Genomic DNA, 18,015 nt, shown 5'->3' with positions numbered 1-18,015 from the left:
TCAATTTTCGATCCAATCAATCGATGACAAATCTTGAAATTTAGTACAAAAATTTAAAAGAAAAATTAATTATTTGAACAAAAATAAAAAAATTAAGAATAAAACAGCATATAAATGCTTCTTTTTTTCAAATATATATTCTATTCAATTTGTCTTTGTTTTAATAAACAATAAAAAGAAAATAAATTATGTGTTAGATGTTTTAGGATTTTAATCTATGTACTTTTCGTTTAAAAATGTAAGTTTATTTGTTAACATTATTTAAAATCCTTTATTAAATTTATTGGTTTAACATTTTAAAATTTAAAAAAAAAACTCACTTGGTATCTATGTAAGAAAATGGCATTATAATAAATCCAAGTTTAATAAAAATTTTAATAGTGTTAACAATTTTAAAATTCACATCAACATTTTAATAGGAATAAAATATTGAGACTAACTAATGATATTATAAGAGTTAAGATACCAAATTATTTCAAAATTGAAGTATAGAGATTAAATCTTAAATTGAAGTAAAGCATTGAGATCAAAATTGAAATTTAATTATGACAGAAAAAAAGGACAAATGTCCTTAGCCGACCTTCCTTTTATGTATGGTAGTATAGATAATTAAAATACCTTGTGTTTGAGTAACGAACTAAAACAATTTAATTTAATTCTAATTTAAAAAGGTAAAGGATAATGCAAGAAAAAAATTATATTTCCTACAATAATAAAATAAATACATTTTATTGAACCCTTACTCTTTTTATTATATATCATTATGTATTTTATGTTATTATCAAGATAATTAGTATAGTATCGTGAAGTATCGATTTTTATTTTGATATTGATATCATGAGTCACGGATCAAAACTCGTGACGAATATACAAATAATAACTCATGGAGGTCAATTAATAAAATAAAACTCATTTAATTTACTTAAATGGATCCAATTCATAAAATATATGAAGAAACTTATATCTACATTGCCCAAAAAGATAGTATTATTTGGAAGTTTATATATTTAAAAATGTTGTCGGTAGATGTCATGTCTTTTCGATGAATATTTATTTATACAATTATTTTAAGCCTTCACGCTGCCAAGGATGTTGTTAGTAATTTTCATGTTCCTTCAACAATATTTCGTGTTTCACAAGGAAAAGAAAATTATGTTGCAATCTTTAAACTTTTCATCGAAAATGTCAATAAAAACCTTCTCGGATTGATGGTCCACTCATTGCCCAAACCGAAAAACTAAGACAATTGAATAACCTTTCAACATAACCTTATCATTTGAGGATTTAGAAGCCTCCATGGCCAACAATAAAAATAGTGGAAAATGAATTCCCTAATGAATAAACTGGCAAGTCCATTAAATAATATACATATAGTTTGGATATTTTGTAATTTTATAAAAATAAAATCTAATAAGATTAGACCCTATATTACGATTTTTTGAAACTATTTGAGAATGTACTATTACAAGCAGTAATGTAATATTCGACCAATCAAACCTACTTCAATGGTCCTCTTAGGCAAGAACATAGCAGTTGTTGGTGGACTGCTTCGAGACAGTAATTATTTAATTAAATACCAGATCGAACAGACCCCATGGTTTCAATTCAATCTGACCGTACACAATTAAGAGGAAATTTCAAATCTAGAAGCCTAAATAGACATATATTTGCTATATTGTTGATTTTCAGATGGTGTTTTAGAACAAACTCTTAGGTTCAAAAAGAGCATACATATATATATAATATTCACAACCATCACTCAGCAGACAGTACCAAAAGCCATTGAAAGTTCAAAATGGACATCTATTCTCCTATATAATGTAATTGGTATGCCATATTTTAGATGAGCATGTACATGATTATCATATGATTCAATGTTGGCTAATCCATGAAACTTACCTTTCTATACTTGGCCTAATATAAGCCGAGGATTACTTGATGGACATCTTGGCCCCCTCGGTCGTCTTGTTATCTTCCCCCAGTCAATTAGTTTTCTTGGCTGGATTCCCACTTCACTGTTACCAGACTGCAGCATTGTGTTTGTCATGCTCTCCGTAACACTGGCAGCACGGGCATTAGTCCTTCGCCTCCCTTTTGTGTATCCATTTCTACCTGCAATTCTTGAAGAACTGTTTTCCCAGTGTGTACCTGTGGCTTCCATTAGCCCTCCTATAGTCTGAAGATCCTCAGTGACCTCGTACCTTGAAAGAGAAGCAAGGCTTGGAAGAATTTCACTTTGAAAGTCCTTCCTCTGCCTTCCCCTCCTTGTCCGGCCCCTCTTTGGTTGGTTTTTCAAAAACATTGCACTTGGTTCTTCCTCTTTTCCGCCATTGCTTTTACACCAAGACTCTTCTACCTTTATCTCTGCTAGGTTCAGTGTCATGGCCTCGAAGTAATCGATTCCATCAGACAGATAATCCTCATTATCATCATTATCCTTGACACCTATGCTAATTCCAAATTCACTTCCCGGATCATCCACTACAGAAGAAGCAACCCTTGCAAACCAATAGAGGGAATTAGAAACTTTAAAAGGTTCAAAACTGGTCCTTTCTAAACAAGTCTGGATCTTGGATGATGAAATGGAAACTATAGCCTCCAGTGCATTCCTAACTAGTGCCTCTTGCAGGTCCCCATCATCTTGCCCAGAAGATGGCACAGGTGTCTCGAGCTGGTTTTCATTGGATTCCCCTCTAGGTGGTGAACACTCCTTGTTTTCCGGACTTGCAGGTGGCTCCAAATCTATTTCTATTGAATTTGAAGGCGCCATCTGAGATTCATTCATAGATAAGCAAGAATTCAGGTCAATTCCTCCATGAACTGAACACTTCTCACAAGGGTCACTTTCTGCAACCGACTCAGTTTTATCCAGCAATTTTTCCTTGCCGGGCACATGATGAAATTCCAAGTTTATATCCGGAATCCTATCTTTTTCTTTGTCTTTGATGTCTTCTATTGCAAAAGAATCAGAACAGTTTCGGGATGGGGAGGCATGAGATGAGCACTGGCCATTGGCAGTAGGAGGCTTGTTATGCATGTAAAATCCAAACATCTTCTTAAAATCCAGGGAGTTGCCAGCCTGCACCTCCTCAGAACCAGAACCAAGGACACTCGGGGAATTGGCTTGTTCAAGGGTAGATTCCAGTGGGATCGAGAAATCTCTCCTTTCACCAGAGTTTATATCATGTACCAGAGTTTCAGCAATCCGCGGAGAGCAAACAGTTGAACTTTGAAACATATTTTCACCATGTATACGAGAGCCATCTTGTGAACCAGCCACATCAGTGGAGAAACTAGGTGAGACAATATTGAGATCCAAACTCTTTACAGACCTCATATACTTGGAACTCTTGGCATATTTCACTGGACTATTCTCAAATGCAAAGTCATCGTCATTATTGCCTTTCAGTAAATGAGAACTTGCAGATAGTGGCTGACCCTCCAGCTGGGAATCATTTAGCCAGCTGGCCCGAGGGAAAGTAGCACTACACGACTTCCTGCTTGATACTAATTTTTTGTCAAGACAAAGCTCATTTTTGGGGAGAGTGGGGCTAAAGGTTAATGATTTGGAACTTTTCCCCTTAAAACATGGAAGTGCTTGAACTGCTATAGGACTGTGCTTGAAGGCACGCCTCCAAGATGAAATAGATAATGACTCAGAGATCACCGGTTCAGCCAAAGGCACAACTTGATATGAGCTACGCATGTCTGAAATAGCATCTGGTTTAGAGTTACTAGCAGAGATATCTCTTGCAACATGCTGTAAATTTTCATTGCATAGCTTTCCATTTGTCTCATCCAGACCATGGGATATCACGTGATCTGCTTGCACATTGTTAATGTGCTCAGTTGATGATTTTTCAGTACAAAGATCCCGAGGGAATGAATTCAAATGATTTCTTCCATGCCCTATAAAATAAGTTACCAATCATAAAGAATCAGCAGAAGCAGTAAAAATAAATTTTATGAAGTGAACGATTTGACTGATGACAAATGAACTAGCTACAGTGCCAAAGGAATAAATGAAAAAAAAAAGGAAAAAAACACTGATATATATATATATATATATATATATATATAATACAGCTTCCTTACCAGCCTTATCATTAGAAGGTTCATTTTCTCTTTGCATTTTGTGTTTATCCAGGCGCAAAATTTCCCAGTGTGCTTCTGGATCCCCCATCATCTGGCTATTTGGACTTGCTTCTTTGGACATGCCATGAAAGTTGGAATTTGATTTACCAGAGGGATCCTGTAATGAAGGTTCCTTGTGACCAATAATAGGATCCTTAAAGCCACTGGATTCAGGAATTATATCTTCCTCAAGTTCGACAGGTATATTTAAATCAGCCAGAATTTTTTTCTTTGAAGAAATGTAACCAGGAATAAAATTGCCTTCGGGGAAAACATAGTTGCAATCACTGCCCCTAATGGACTGTTCTTCATCTCCCCTATCTCTAACTTCCGGAATTTTCTTTAGAGAATTATCAAGCATATCAGGCACCGGTTTCACTTCTGAAAATCCCTCTTCTTCACTATCAAAGTACTCGTCAGCTGGCAATTCAAGATCCAAGACCTTTTTGCCAAACATTTTGCAGTTGGACTCCATGAACTCAGAGGCCTTCGAAGAGCTTCCAATACGAGTAGCCCTAACACCTGTGTCCCCTGTATTTCCATCATAAGAATGCAAAGGCAAAATGCTACCCTTAGTTTCCGAAATAGGGGGCTGACAATGGACAATGTTAATAGAGGTGGTAGAGTGATGTGGTATTTGCACACAATTAGGCGACTTTGGACATAAAACATTATTTGCTTGTCTGCTGTCCAGACTGCAATGATGTTTATACAAGTCGCTCTTCTTCATTTCTTCCATCAATTCCTTCTGTCTCCTGTAAAGCCGATGGAGTTCGCGGATCTAAAATAAAACACAATGTACATTCATTAATTGCATGATAGTAATATGTTTGTCAATGATGTCAAATTCAGTTGAACCAAAAATCCTGGATTTGAGGGATTACAAGGGGCGTACGAATATATTTGGATCACTTTATGGTTGCGGATTAAGGATCACTACAATGATTCTTATACTTATCAATCAGAGAGACATTTTCAAAAAGTTTAAATAAACACAACGCTCCGACATACATATCTGGCAAACAACCTAAGAGACGAAATTAATAGTCTCCAGAATTTGGACTAAGATACTAAATTATGTCCATGCAAAAATACATAGCAGAAAGAGCCTCTCAATGAATGGGGCCCTTCGTCCCCAAATTATCTCTTTATGCATTGGATGATAAGCCGGTGCTATCATTCACCTAATTAGCCCATAGCATCATAAATCTTCAAATCCTGGACCCTACTAACAAAGATTTTCACATAACATTTTTCTCATTCCAGTTTGACACTTTATCTTCTATCCCCTTTTATATGAAAAATGATCCGTCTAAAAATAAAGAATTCTTCATAGGTATTCTAAAGTACAGCTTATTACCAATATCGAATGCAGTAACCACAGTTGTTGCTTACGAGACAGAGCAAAGCATTTAAGCACATAGAACAGGATTTTACTCCCATTGTACATTAGAAAACCAGGTCACGAGACGTAAGAAGTTCATCATGAGAGAAATACCTGATCCTTAAATTCTGCCTCATGCTTGAGCATTGTCTGCTTCAATAAAACTTTGTTGTAAAACATATTCGAACCGGAAGATGGTGGCAAAGTACCATTACAGTACTGTCTATTCCTTAAGATTCTATCGACATCATTATCTGTAGGCCATATGTTTCCATTAGCATCCAAATTGAGGTCCCAAGCAGTATAACACCCTGGGAAGTGACTTTTATGCTGCATGTCTGCTTGCATTCCTAGCATTGCCATAAAAGACAGAGACGGAGCACGATTTTCAATTGCTATTACAATATATTTAAACCAAGCAGTTCCTGAATCATGACAAAAGCAGCCTGCATAAAGAAAAAATTGTTTAAAATACACATTAAAAACCAACTATCTTTTAGTCATCTGTCTCTCCCTTTGACAAGAAAAACATCAACTACAAGAGCTTCATAAAGTATTCAATATATGTTGGCTGATATTAATAAACAAATCATTGTCCACATTCCTCCATGGTGGCTCAGATAATGTTTGTGTTCTGTTAAAACATTTCACAATGGAAGGCCATAAGAAGACCTTAGTATAACCTCTGTGTCTCCTCTAATTCGGCCACCTTTTAAAGACATATGTAATCAGACATTACTTGAAAAACCAACTGCAACAAAATATAATTCAAAAGACAATCAAAGGGAATGTACGAGAGACCCAGATTCAAGTTTTTGAAATGCCAAACATTACATTCATTAATATACAATGCCTCAACAATATAAGAATACTATCAACAATGGCAGTGCAAAACGCATTAAAAAGTAATAACCAAAGAAAACTCAGAACCCAAATGAAACCAAATGTATTAAAGTAAGTTCCAACTTCAAGCCTCACCACCCATTATAAGAACATTAGCTATACACTAGAACTTACAATTACATGTGAAATACCTGGATTGCAGACATGTTGCTTTGTCAGATAAGGGTAATTATTCAAGATGGGTATGCATAACTTTTTTTAAGTTCATATATTTGGAGGATCATTCCCTCATTTGTATGTCCGAATATGTCTTGGACACAAACACTTTAGGGAAAATGAAGAAACCGAGTAACATCATGAACCAACGAACACCCCCATATGTTGATAGGCAATGTGCCTTCAAATTAAGGCAGGTTTTTCTGGTCTTCCAAGCAAATTTAGGAGCATAAAAGAAAAAAAAATAATGAAACAAACAAGATCTACAAATATGTCCATATATACGTGTGTGTGTGTGTGTGCTCCTCTAAGCTTTATACAATAGAACATCCAGCAGGCAGCAACATGCAATTTAATCTGTATTATATATCAAAGCCATTATTCTACTATTCTGCTAATTAACTGTTGATAAGAACACAAAAAGTTCCTAAAGCACTAAAACACCATCTAATACTACAAGAAACTAAGAGTAAGTATATTTATATATATATATATATATATATAAATGTATATGCATCTCTATCTATACATATGAGTTAAACAAATATCAGGTTTCATATGAATAATTATATTAAGCTTTAACTAAGTCATAAACTAGTAAAGAAAATGTTAATGATTATTGATCAATAAAAATATGGAACAAAAGGAGATAAATTGGTATTTATTAAAGTTCTGCCACATATCACTAAAACCACAAAAAATCAACTTAAAAATAAAAAAAATATTGTAGCATTAGATACCCTTCAATCCATTAATAGAACAATTCAAGAGAAAATAAAGGAAAGAAAAAACTATGAAATCTGAAGGAAATTTTGTTAAACATCAACCAAAATGCCAAAAACAACAACATTATGCTTATAATCCATATCTTCCACATTTATAAATACCCAATCGAAATAAAAAATTTAAATCCTACAAGGAAAAAAAAACAAAATTAAATTAAAAACCCATTTGGATATATCTTCAGTGTCTAAGCATTAAAAAGACTATCCAAATATAAGCAGCTAAAAATTTATTGAAGAACTCCACAAAAGTAGAAAGAAGAAGAAGAAAGGAACCCAGTAAAGGCATTAAAAGAGTGATCTTTTTAATCATACCTTAAAAATAAAGATAAAAACAACTTTTTCTGAGCTCATTGACTTAAAGTTTTTTTTCTGCAAAGTAGGAGGAAAACTATGTATGGGTATCCCTTGTAAAAGGCTTTGGAAATGGATCAGAAACAGAAAGGAGGAGAAAAAATGAAGTGTGGGTATTTCTGATACTCCATAAAAAAAGTAGATAAAAAATGGGGGGTTTTTGGATCTGCTGGCTGCATTTTTTCTAGGAAGATTTTGAAAGAGAAGAAATATAAAAAGAAAAAAAATTAAAATAACGCAGAAAGAAACAAATGAAAATCAAAAAAGAAAATTACATGAGAAAACATGAAAGTTGTCAAAAGAATATTTATATATACGTACATACATTTCCCTTTTCTCTCTCTTCATATCTCATTGTATTGGTTTTTGGATTTTTTTTTCTTTCTTTTTTTAAGCTTCAGAAAATGTTGGCATGGTTTTGTTTTTACTTTTTTTTTTTTAGGTCAAATTTGCAATTAGTCACTTTAGTACCCACATATTGTAGATTTAATCCTTGATTTGGTAGTTTTAATCTTTTACTTTTTCGAATTCTAAATTTTTTATTTTTATTCGAACCGTAACGGTTACATTTGTATATGTGTAATGATATATCAGTTTTTTTTTATTTCCACGAAACATCCACATAACATTCACGTAAAATCGACATTTTAGGTAATAAATTTATTAATAACCGTTTAATTTAAAATTAAAATTTCAAAATTAAAAAATATAGAAACTAAAAATAATAAAATTGAAAGGTAAGGACTAAAATCCATAACTTAGACATAATATGAGACTAATAGCTAAATTGGATCTCCATAACTTAGACATAATATGAGACTAATAACTGAATTGGATCTAACAAATATTATCATTTTCATTAAGATTAGACTTTTAAAATTCAAAATTACAGGAGTTAAAATTTACCAAATTAAAGTATAAACACTATATTCTTAATAAACGACTATACTAGTTAAAATCTATATTTGACATACTCAAAAAATGATTTTAAATTTTTTCTAAATGTATATTTAAGATAGTTGGGTTGCATTTTAATTTTAATGTTGATAATTTACTCTGAAAAGAGTTATGATTTAAAGATAATGTTTTTTCTTTTTCTTGCACAACTTTTAATTTTGTCTTTTATTTGATATGATTTAGAGTTAGTGTTGAAAATCAGAGTTCAACACTTATCACAAAATCTAAAGTTGATTTGAATTTTTCCATTATTTGTTTTAAAAAAATAGCTTTTTTTAGTAATTTAGACCAACATCCCTTATATCTCTGTCTTTTAAAATTGATATTTATTTTTGTAAAATACTTTATATTGATTTAACTTTTAAATATATCACATTATATTCATAAAAAAGTTTTAATTAAAATATTTAAATAAAAACATTAGAAAGATAATCAAGGCAAATATTTTCAATATTTCCCATGTAGATATAATAATTCAAATAACATCTTATTATATCATAATTATATTTAAAACTTTTGATATATTAAAATTTCTTATCAACTCTACATTTGGGTCATGTTTTTCTATTATTTCAAATTAGCATTAGCATTAAATTTTATTTTATTTTTAAACTATTAATATATTTGATTTGATTGGTTGATTATAAAATAAAAAAATTCAAATAAACCTAAAACCAAACAATACATTATTTTAATTTTTGGAGAAAAAGACAAGAGTAGAACCAACTATGTTTTTACTCATCGGTAATTGTATTCAGATTTTAATTTTGGCCCCAAAGAATATCTTATTTATTATGCCATTGGTCAGCAGTGGGACCCCCTTTCAAGCATGTAATTTCAGATTTTTCTTAACTCCTAAAATGACCCCTCATTTTTTACTTTAGTTACACTTAAGGACATTTTCCTTTTGGGATTATGAGGAATTAAATTAAACAAATATATTTATTAAAAAATCAGTTACATATTTTAGTTGCAATAATAAAATTAATATAGGGTTTTAAGTTTAAATTTTAGTATGATTATTATATAGAAAAGGGCAAAAATTTCATCATCAAAATATAATGTAATTTGTATATGTGAGGATAATTTGGTAATTTCACAATTAAGTTGAGGCATGATTTACCCATGACACCAACTCAGTAAAAAACTTAATATGAGTTGAGGCATATTTGTTAAAATATGCTCCAAGCCCCTTTACTTTTTATATTCAGATATTGGTTAGAATATATTTCATTATTGTTTTAGATTTCAAAATTTAAGTCTAATTGTTAAGGTCATTAAAATTATTCTATTAAATTTGTTATTGTGATATTATGAAATAAGAAAAAATACTCATTTGGGGCTAAGTAATAATAAAAAAATGGTGTTTTAATAGACTTGATTATAACGTAAGAATTTAACAATGTTAATAATTGGATTTACATTTTCAAATCTAAAAAATAAAATGATTAATCTCTTAAAATAAAAATAAGAAAATTAAATTTCAATTTTACAAAGAATACAAGTACTTAAAATATATTTAAACCAAATATTTTTATCTCTAAAGAATACCTACTTATCCTCTACTGATTTGAAAAAGGAATCTTGAGATATATTTTACTAAGCAAATTTTAAATAAAAAATAACTGTACCCTTGTTATTATTTATTTAGGTATTTTCTATTTAGTTTATTCATTTTAATTGCTATAAAATTACATATATTTAAATTATTTCATAAAAAATTGTGAGTTCAATTAAAATTAATATTTTAAATTTATTTTTAATTCAATTATATATTAACATTGAGACAAATTCATTAAATTATTTTATGTAAAATTAATTGGTCACCATTATTTAGAAGTTTCAAAAGAAATTTTGCATTAAAATATAAAAGTAAAAAATATTCTCAAATTAATATTACAATTAATTATTTAAACATTTAACTTGTATTTACATAAAAATTATTAAACAAGAAACAAAAATAAAAGAAAGATAAAAAATATAATTATCATTGATAATGAATTTTTAAAGTAAAACTTATAATATAAGTCACGGAACTTTAAGATCTCAAGTTTAAGTATTATTATATATAAATCATGTGTGGAATCTCGGTTTATATTTATTTTTGTATATGTTTAGAATCATACTTTATAAAGAGTAATTTTAGTTATAGTTATTTGAATACTATAAGTGTAACTTAAAAAATAGCTTAATTGAAAAATACAAACATATATGATTATATTAGAATACACTATAATTTATAATTTAATTTAATTTAATAAAAATTAAAATATTTTATATTTAAAATTATTGAATATAAATATTGAAAATGGAAAAATAAAATAATAATTAATTAATAATAAATAAAGTGTTTTTACACAATGCCTAGAATTACCCATAACCGCTTCCAACCCATAAATAGTAAGATAATGCACTTGAACACTCGAACCCATGTCTTTCCACATTGACAATAATGCTTATGCCAATCGATCTAAAACTCAATCAACAAAATTTATTTTACTTAAAACTAAAGTATATCTCTTTGAAAAATAAAACAATATAATATTTTCATTAATATATACTAACTTACCTTTTAAATAAATAAAATTAAAATTTCAAATGAATAATTACAACCTATGGGAAATATGGGATATTTAAGACATATCACAAAAAGAAAAACATTTTATTACAACAAAAGTAAAATATACACTATAAAATTTTATCATATTAAAATTTAAAGTAAACTACACAATCACTCTAAAATAGGGTTTGTCCTATTTTGTTCACTCTAAATTTTTTTTCTCAATTTAGTCACTCTTATTATGATAATTGTTCAAACTATTCACTGCCGTTAAAAATTCAGTTAATCCACTAACGGATTATTGACATGGCACATTAGTCAATTGAATGATAACACGTGACAATTTCTTTGATTTTTGACTAAAACTTAAGGACTTCTTTATGCTTACAATCACTTTGAAATATCTCACAGCTTACAATTTCTTTGACTTTTGACTAAAACTTAAGGACAATTCCTTTTTTCTTTCTTTCTCTATTGTTGTATTGCCACTCCCTATTCATAATATCTCGGAGCTTACAATCACTATCCGTAACCCTATCTAACTCCTTTATTCATATAAAGAAGCAAACACCCCCTTTGAAATAAAATGTATATGATGACATCCCTATTGAAAGTTTCAAACAATATTTCATTATATTTTGACAAACCTTGTATTCATTAACTTTAGTTCCATAATATTATAATCCATTTATATATAATAAAAAAAAGCTATCAAAAAAATTTGGAACATTCCCAACCCAACCTAAACGTTAGGCCCAAATCCGGAAGATTATATTGGCCACTGAAATGGCCCAGTAAGTTATCGAAGTTTATAAAATAGAAATTTTAAAGCATTTGTTTATCTTAGAAGAAAATTTAGCTTATTTTCAGAAAAACTCACAAGCTAACAAGAACTGATTAAGTAAAACATTTTTCTTATAGCGGTGACTACTTTTGAAAACTTAGTTAATTTTCAATTTATTTATTCCTCAAAATTTATTTATAATCTAGCAGTAGAAAAGTGATATTTAACTTAGTTTTATTTAAGTAAAATCAAAATTATTTTATGCATAATTAATTCTAAATCCATGTTTCATCTTCTAAATTCAAATTAAATACTATGCATGCTAAATAACCCAAAATCGAAGTCTCATGCCACAATTCAAATTAAGCGATACGGTTCCCAAAATAACAAAAATTTCAAATAGTAAATCTAAAATACTTCTTAATATAAATTAATTCAGACGAGCCCTCTATATGCTAAGTCCGCGTCCTAACCTAGTGGGTTATCTGTAAAGATGGAAATAAAGGGGGAGTGAGCTTATAAAGCTCAATGTGAGTTCATTCATAAGGAAATCAGTGCAACAGTAGACAATTCATACAAAATAACGACTTATATAATAAATCACAATTGAATAACAATTCAGAATATCGATATTTCAGATCAACTTATCAATATAATATCTCAGTGTTCGTAGCCATGTAAATGCTTATGAATGCAATGCAATTTCAATTTATCAGACAATGTCCCTACCCCACCGCTACACACCACAGTAGGAGTTCCCCAAGACTCTTCTACCTTCACACCACATTGTGGATAACCACTAATCATTGCAGATGAACTACTAACAATAAGAATATTGGTGGATGAACCATCCGTCTGTGCATATCAAAGATGCTAATACATTGTGGATGAACCATTGGTCGTTCAGATAAACTATCGACTAAAAGTATTGGTGGATAAACCATCCATGGGTGCAAATAAAAGTTGTTTAATATGTTGTGGATGAACCACTGGTTAAGCAGATGACTCCCGACTAAAATACGTTGTGGATAAACCATTGGTCGAACAAATAAACTACTGACTAATATACGTTGTGCATAAACCGTTGGTCGAGCAGATAAACTGCTATAAAATACATTGCGCATAAACCGTTGGTCGAGCAGATAAATTGCCAACTACTTCCTCTATTCAAATCGTCCCAACCTATGCAATGCAACATTACATGCTATAACAGATCAATAACCTGCTTATAACAAATATATATACAATAACAATTATCATGCTTATAATGAATCATGACAGTAGCAATAAACTTGCTTAATGTGTATTTCATTTAACGGTAGCGTAGACATGTATGTCATGCAATTAGTAACATTGTGGTATGGAAAACATTATTAGATCATTAGAATTATAGTGATAGTAAACATGTAATATTTTCATATCATGCATATACAATAATAATTCAGTCAATCAAATTCATGAATTCCATTATTCATATTATCAGGGACTCAATTGAATGAAATAAAACACTAAAAATAGTTCAGAGTCTATTTAGGGACTAAACTGAACAATTCATAAAATTTTGGGTAAATTTCCCTTGCCGCCCCTGGGGTTTACAAACCCTAGCTATTTAGTCTTTATTACTCCAATTTTGACTAGAATAATTATCTTTTTCATAATTTTAGTAAAACTCTTCTTTATCCTCTATATATTTCTTCCTCTCTTTTTTCATTCTCTTTTCTCTCATAATTACAACATATTTCCATCATTGAACTAATGATTATTTTCTTTCTTGTATCAAACCAACCTCGCTTTTGAATTTCTTAACAGTGTTAGAATTATTGTCAAATAACATCCTTAGTCCTTGTTAAAAATCAGTAAGCACATTTCGATCCCGATGAATAAATCCCAAATTTCTTTAGTATTTCTAGTCTACAATAATATTTCAACCCAATTAAACAATTTTTTTGGTTTTTGACAAATCTCTGGATAATCTCGATGAATCTTGAAATCAAACGTTGACTTGTGTATAAATGTCATTTGAATGACCTATTTTAGGTTTGTCGAATCATATTTGATCGTGAGGAACGTCAATCGAACTCCCAGAGAAAGGTGTGTGTTCTTTTACAAGTGAATAGGGGCAAACTGTGTCTAGGATTAGGGTCACATGATCTCCTACACTGGTGTATGGTCCACAGGGGTGGACCAAACAACCCTTCACACGACTATGTACCCTAGAAACCCTATTCTAGTTTATGAACCACACAGTCGTGTCTCCCTTGTAGGTTAATTTTTGCATTTGCCACAAGGCCACAATCTGCTACACAGCCTGATCACACGACCAAATAGACCTATTTCTTATTAAATTTTTATCGCCAATAGTATTTATTTTTGTGTGGTTTTTATCATAAGTTGCGAAATTAAAAGGAAAAGAAATGTGAGGAATGTGATTTGAACTTATATCTCTAGGGATAGCTATGCTACTTAACCACCCGACCAAATACTCATTTTTGTTTAATTCTTACAATATTTATTCTTAAAATGAGGCGTGGTAAGGTTTGGAGCAAAATTGCACAAAATAAAATTGATGCGAGGGAAGTGATTTGAACCTGGTTTCAAGGATAAATTCATTAACACTTAACCATCAAATTAGAAACTCATTTATTTATAATTCAAGTAATGATAACTGGGAAAGTTGCCCTTTTGGTCACTCCTTGCTTCTCCCTTTTTCCAATTAGGTCCTAACTTAATTAAAACACATTATTTTCAAATTAAACCTTTTAATCATGTTTCGTTTTAGATTAATTAATATAATAAAACTTGATTATATTATTTTAATATTTTAATTAATTATTTATGACCCTTATTTCGGTATCTATTTCAAACCCTCAATTTATTTATAAATGTACAAAGATAACCTTATAAATAGGGGCGTGACTACTCTCGGTTTTCACAAACCTGATTCTTCTAACTTTATTTTTGGGATGTGACAATTCTTCCCTCCTTAAAAGAAATAACCCTCCTAAATTTTATTGATATTGTTTGCTCTTGATATGGTAGGTGCACAAATACTTACAGTTTGGTTAGCATATTTTAAATATTCTCCATGTCAAATTAAAAATGACATTTAATATCATGATGGCTAAGCTAACGAAACGGCCTAATGAATCAATTAGAATATCTTAAAGTTTAGGGACTAATTTAAATATCGATTGTTAATTTAGAGATATTTAGTGCAATTAATCCAAAAGTGCATATTTTAATTATTCTTAGGTTCATATTTAAATGGACATTTAATGTCTAAATTGAGTACTAAGCTGAAAAAAGGACTTGGTGGCTCAATTAAAATATCTTGAATTTTAGAGACTAATTTAAAATCTTATTAATAATTTGGAGACTTTTAGTGCAATTAACCAAAAGAAAATACTCATGGTTCCACATGTGCCACCATTCTTTACATATCTAACTAAATGTCTAAAATAACCTATATAAATTCCTAAAAGACATTGCTTTGTTGTCGTAAAACCATGCATCAATTTCTCAAATTCTATCAGGAGGAATTTTTGGGGGACTATTTAATAAATAAACCTTGGATGCGAATGAAGTTTTTAATACATTATGTTTATTAGGATTATAATATAATAACAATTAAAATATTTTATAATTAATTAAATTTAAAATTATTGAATATAAATATTGAAGAACACAAATAAATAGAATTGTTTGGGTTTTAATTTGTTTATATTATATTAGTTTAATTTTATTTTTGATTAATTAAACATATATTTATAATTTTACTCTCAAAATTTTGTAACATTCTTAATCAATATATTAATTTCAGGCTTTATTTATGTTCACTAATTTTTTGAATTAAAAGAAAAATGTGTAATTATTTATAGAGAAAATATTTGGTACATTGTCGGTGAAATAGGGTTGAGGTGATAACAAGTGTCCAATAGAATATAGTAAAATATTTAAAAAATAAATATATAAAAGAAATGGGAGGCATTACAATTTTTTTAACTTTTTATTAAAATAAATATCAACAATTATAATTATTTTTAGTTTAAATATTATATTAATAATATTGAAAAGAATGTGAAAGTAAAAAGTTAAATATACAGTTAGATTAATAATAAAAATATTGATAATAGTTCATAAAATATTTAATGTGTAAATATGTTGATTTATCTATTCAATTTAAATTTTTATTCATTCAACTTTTATTTGAGGAAGATTTTTTTATTTTTAGAATTATATTTAAATTAATTTATCATATTGTTTTCATTAAAATATTATTAATAAAATAATTATAATGATTTCTTTTAGTTTTAGTTTAAAATTTATATTAATAGTATTTTATAATATTTACTAGAAGAAAGGTGAAAGTAGAAAAAGGTTTATTAAGAAACTGAAGTCAAACAAAAGACTATTGAATAAGTTGATGACATTTTTTGGAGAAAAAATGAGATTGAATTTTATTATTTTAAAATTGATCAACTTGTATTTACATTTATATATTTTTTAAAATATATTTAATGATTTTATGTATTTAGACTTTTAATAATTAATAACATAACAATAGAAATATTTAAAAAATGTAAAATTTATATGATAATAATGATTTCCTCAATTATAATTTTTGTTAAAATTAATTAATATTTAAAACAAAACTATAATTTTTAGTAAAAATTATAAATTTTAGTGATTCAATATAATTTAATTTACAACAATATAAATTATGAGTAAGGTCTAAAACATTCTTTTAAAAAGATTAATGTGAAAACATTATCATTTAATTCAATTTAAATAATTATCATTAATAAAAGTTAAAAAATATAAAATAAAATACATATACATAATAAATCAAACTTCCTAAAACAATTAAAATAAAATTATATTATGAAAATAAAATATTCAACTTCCTCAAAACAATAAAAATAGTTTTAAAATTAAAAATAAATACTAATAATATTACAAAAATAATTTATGTTCTTAATATTGATCTTCTTCTTCAATCTATCATTTCTCTATCATTTTTAATCAACACGGATTTAAGTCTAAAATGAACCTAGACAAATGGCTATTCAAATTAAAATGAACCTAGATAGATGATTGTTAAAGATAAAATGAACCTGAACAACTTCTAGTAAAAACTTATAAATAATTTTTTTGAATTTTTATTTTTTGAAAAATGATTTTTTTTGCCGATGTCAACAGTTGCCGTTGATATGGAGTGCCATGTCAGCATCGTTAGTAGTCACATTAGCATTGTAACGGTCAAAGACAAAGGTCTAAGGGCTTAATTGATATAATTTAATAATTTGAAGGTTTAATTGAGTGCATTTTTCATGGAGGGCTTAAGTGATTTTTTTCAACAAAGTCTAGGGGCTTATATATCTATTGTTGATTATATTATCAAATTGATATTAAAATAATAATATATTAATATATTACTAATTATTATGTGCCAATGAAAAATAATATTCATTAACTATTAATTCATTGGATATAATTAGATAAATTTGTAAATAATAAAATCTTTTATATAAAAGATTCATAGATATTACATACATTATTAATTATTATACGATAATATAAAAATATCTGTGCATAAAATTTTTATTTTCACAATTCTTTTCAAATGAAAATGATAGAAGATTTTAATATATAATAGCAATGACTATAGTTATTTTATTAATAGTTTTTTAAATAAAACTATTTATAATATTATTTATAGTTATTTTATTATTATTATTATTATTATTATTATTATACATTTAATTAGATTTTGGATCCATATTAAAATATATTTATCAATATAAACTGATTTTCACTTAATTAGTATCACTCTTAAATAATTATACTTATCTAAAATAAATCTATTTATATTTATTGAATTGAGAAAATTATATTTATACTTAATATAAATTCACGGGTCAAACTGAGCAAATTAATGACTCATGTAAGGACTATTATGTTATCTATAAGTCCAATTGAACAGATAGTTTGTCATATATAT

The 18,015-nt window shown here is 28.5% G+C and overlaps 1 protein-coding gene across 4 annotated transcripts; it reads right to left on the bottom strand.

Moving 5' to 3' along the window:
- Positions 1-1,635: 1,635 nt before the first annotated feature.
- LOC108483501 (uncharacterized) lies at positions 1,636-8,222 on the bottom strand. Of its 4 annotated transcripts, none has more exons than XM_053027703.1 (4): positions 8,035-8,222; positions 5,633-5,964; positions 4,096-4,915; positions 1,636-3,909 (listed from the first exon to the last, which is right to left on the bottom strand). In XM_053027703.1, the coding sequence occupies exons 1-4, from the start codon at positions 8,066-8,068 to the stop codon at positions 1,904-1,906; spliced, it is 3,192 nt and encodes a 1,063-aa protein (XP_052883663.1). In that variant the 5' UTR covers positions 8,069-8,222; the 3' UTR covers positions 1,636-1,903. The 4 variants fall into 4 exon arrangements, with proteins under 4 accessions (XP_052883663.1, XP_052883667.1, XP_017642435.1 ...); XM_053027707.1 differs by having other exon boundaries at positions 8,039-8,221; XM_017786946.2 differs by having other exon boundaries at positions 5,633-6,269; positions 7,675-8,074.
- Between the last annotated feature and the right edge of the window lie 9,793 nt (positions 8,223-18,015).

Source organism: Gossypium arboreum, chromosome 1 (assembly GCF_025698485.1).
Source record: "Gossypium arboreum isolate Shixiya-1 chromosome 1, ASM2569848v2, whole genome shotgun sequence".
NCBI lineage: Eukaryota > Viridiplantae > Streptophyta > Magnoliopsida > Malvales > Malvaceae > Gossypium > Gossypium arboreum.
Note: the sequence above shows the minus strand (reverse complement) of the source record. Positions and strands in the feature narration are given on the sequence as shown.

Bases quoted from the DNA above. Each gene is read 5' to 3' on its own strand.
- LOC108483501 (XM_053027703.1), bottom strand. From the start codon at position 8,068: ATGAGATATGAAGAGAGAGAAAAGGGAAATGTAT. The intron at 5,965-8,034 runs GTACGTATATAT...TTCTTTATGCAG, and splicing joins GAGAGAAAAGGGAAATGTAT to GCTGCTTTTGTCATGATTCA. The intron at 4,916-5,632 runs GTATTTCTCTCA...GTTTTATTTTAG, and splicing joins AGGCAGAATTTAAGGATCAG to ATCCGCGAACTCCATCGGCT.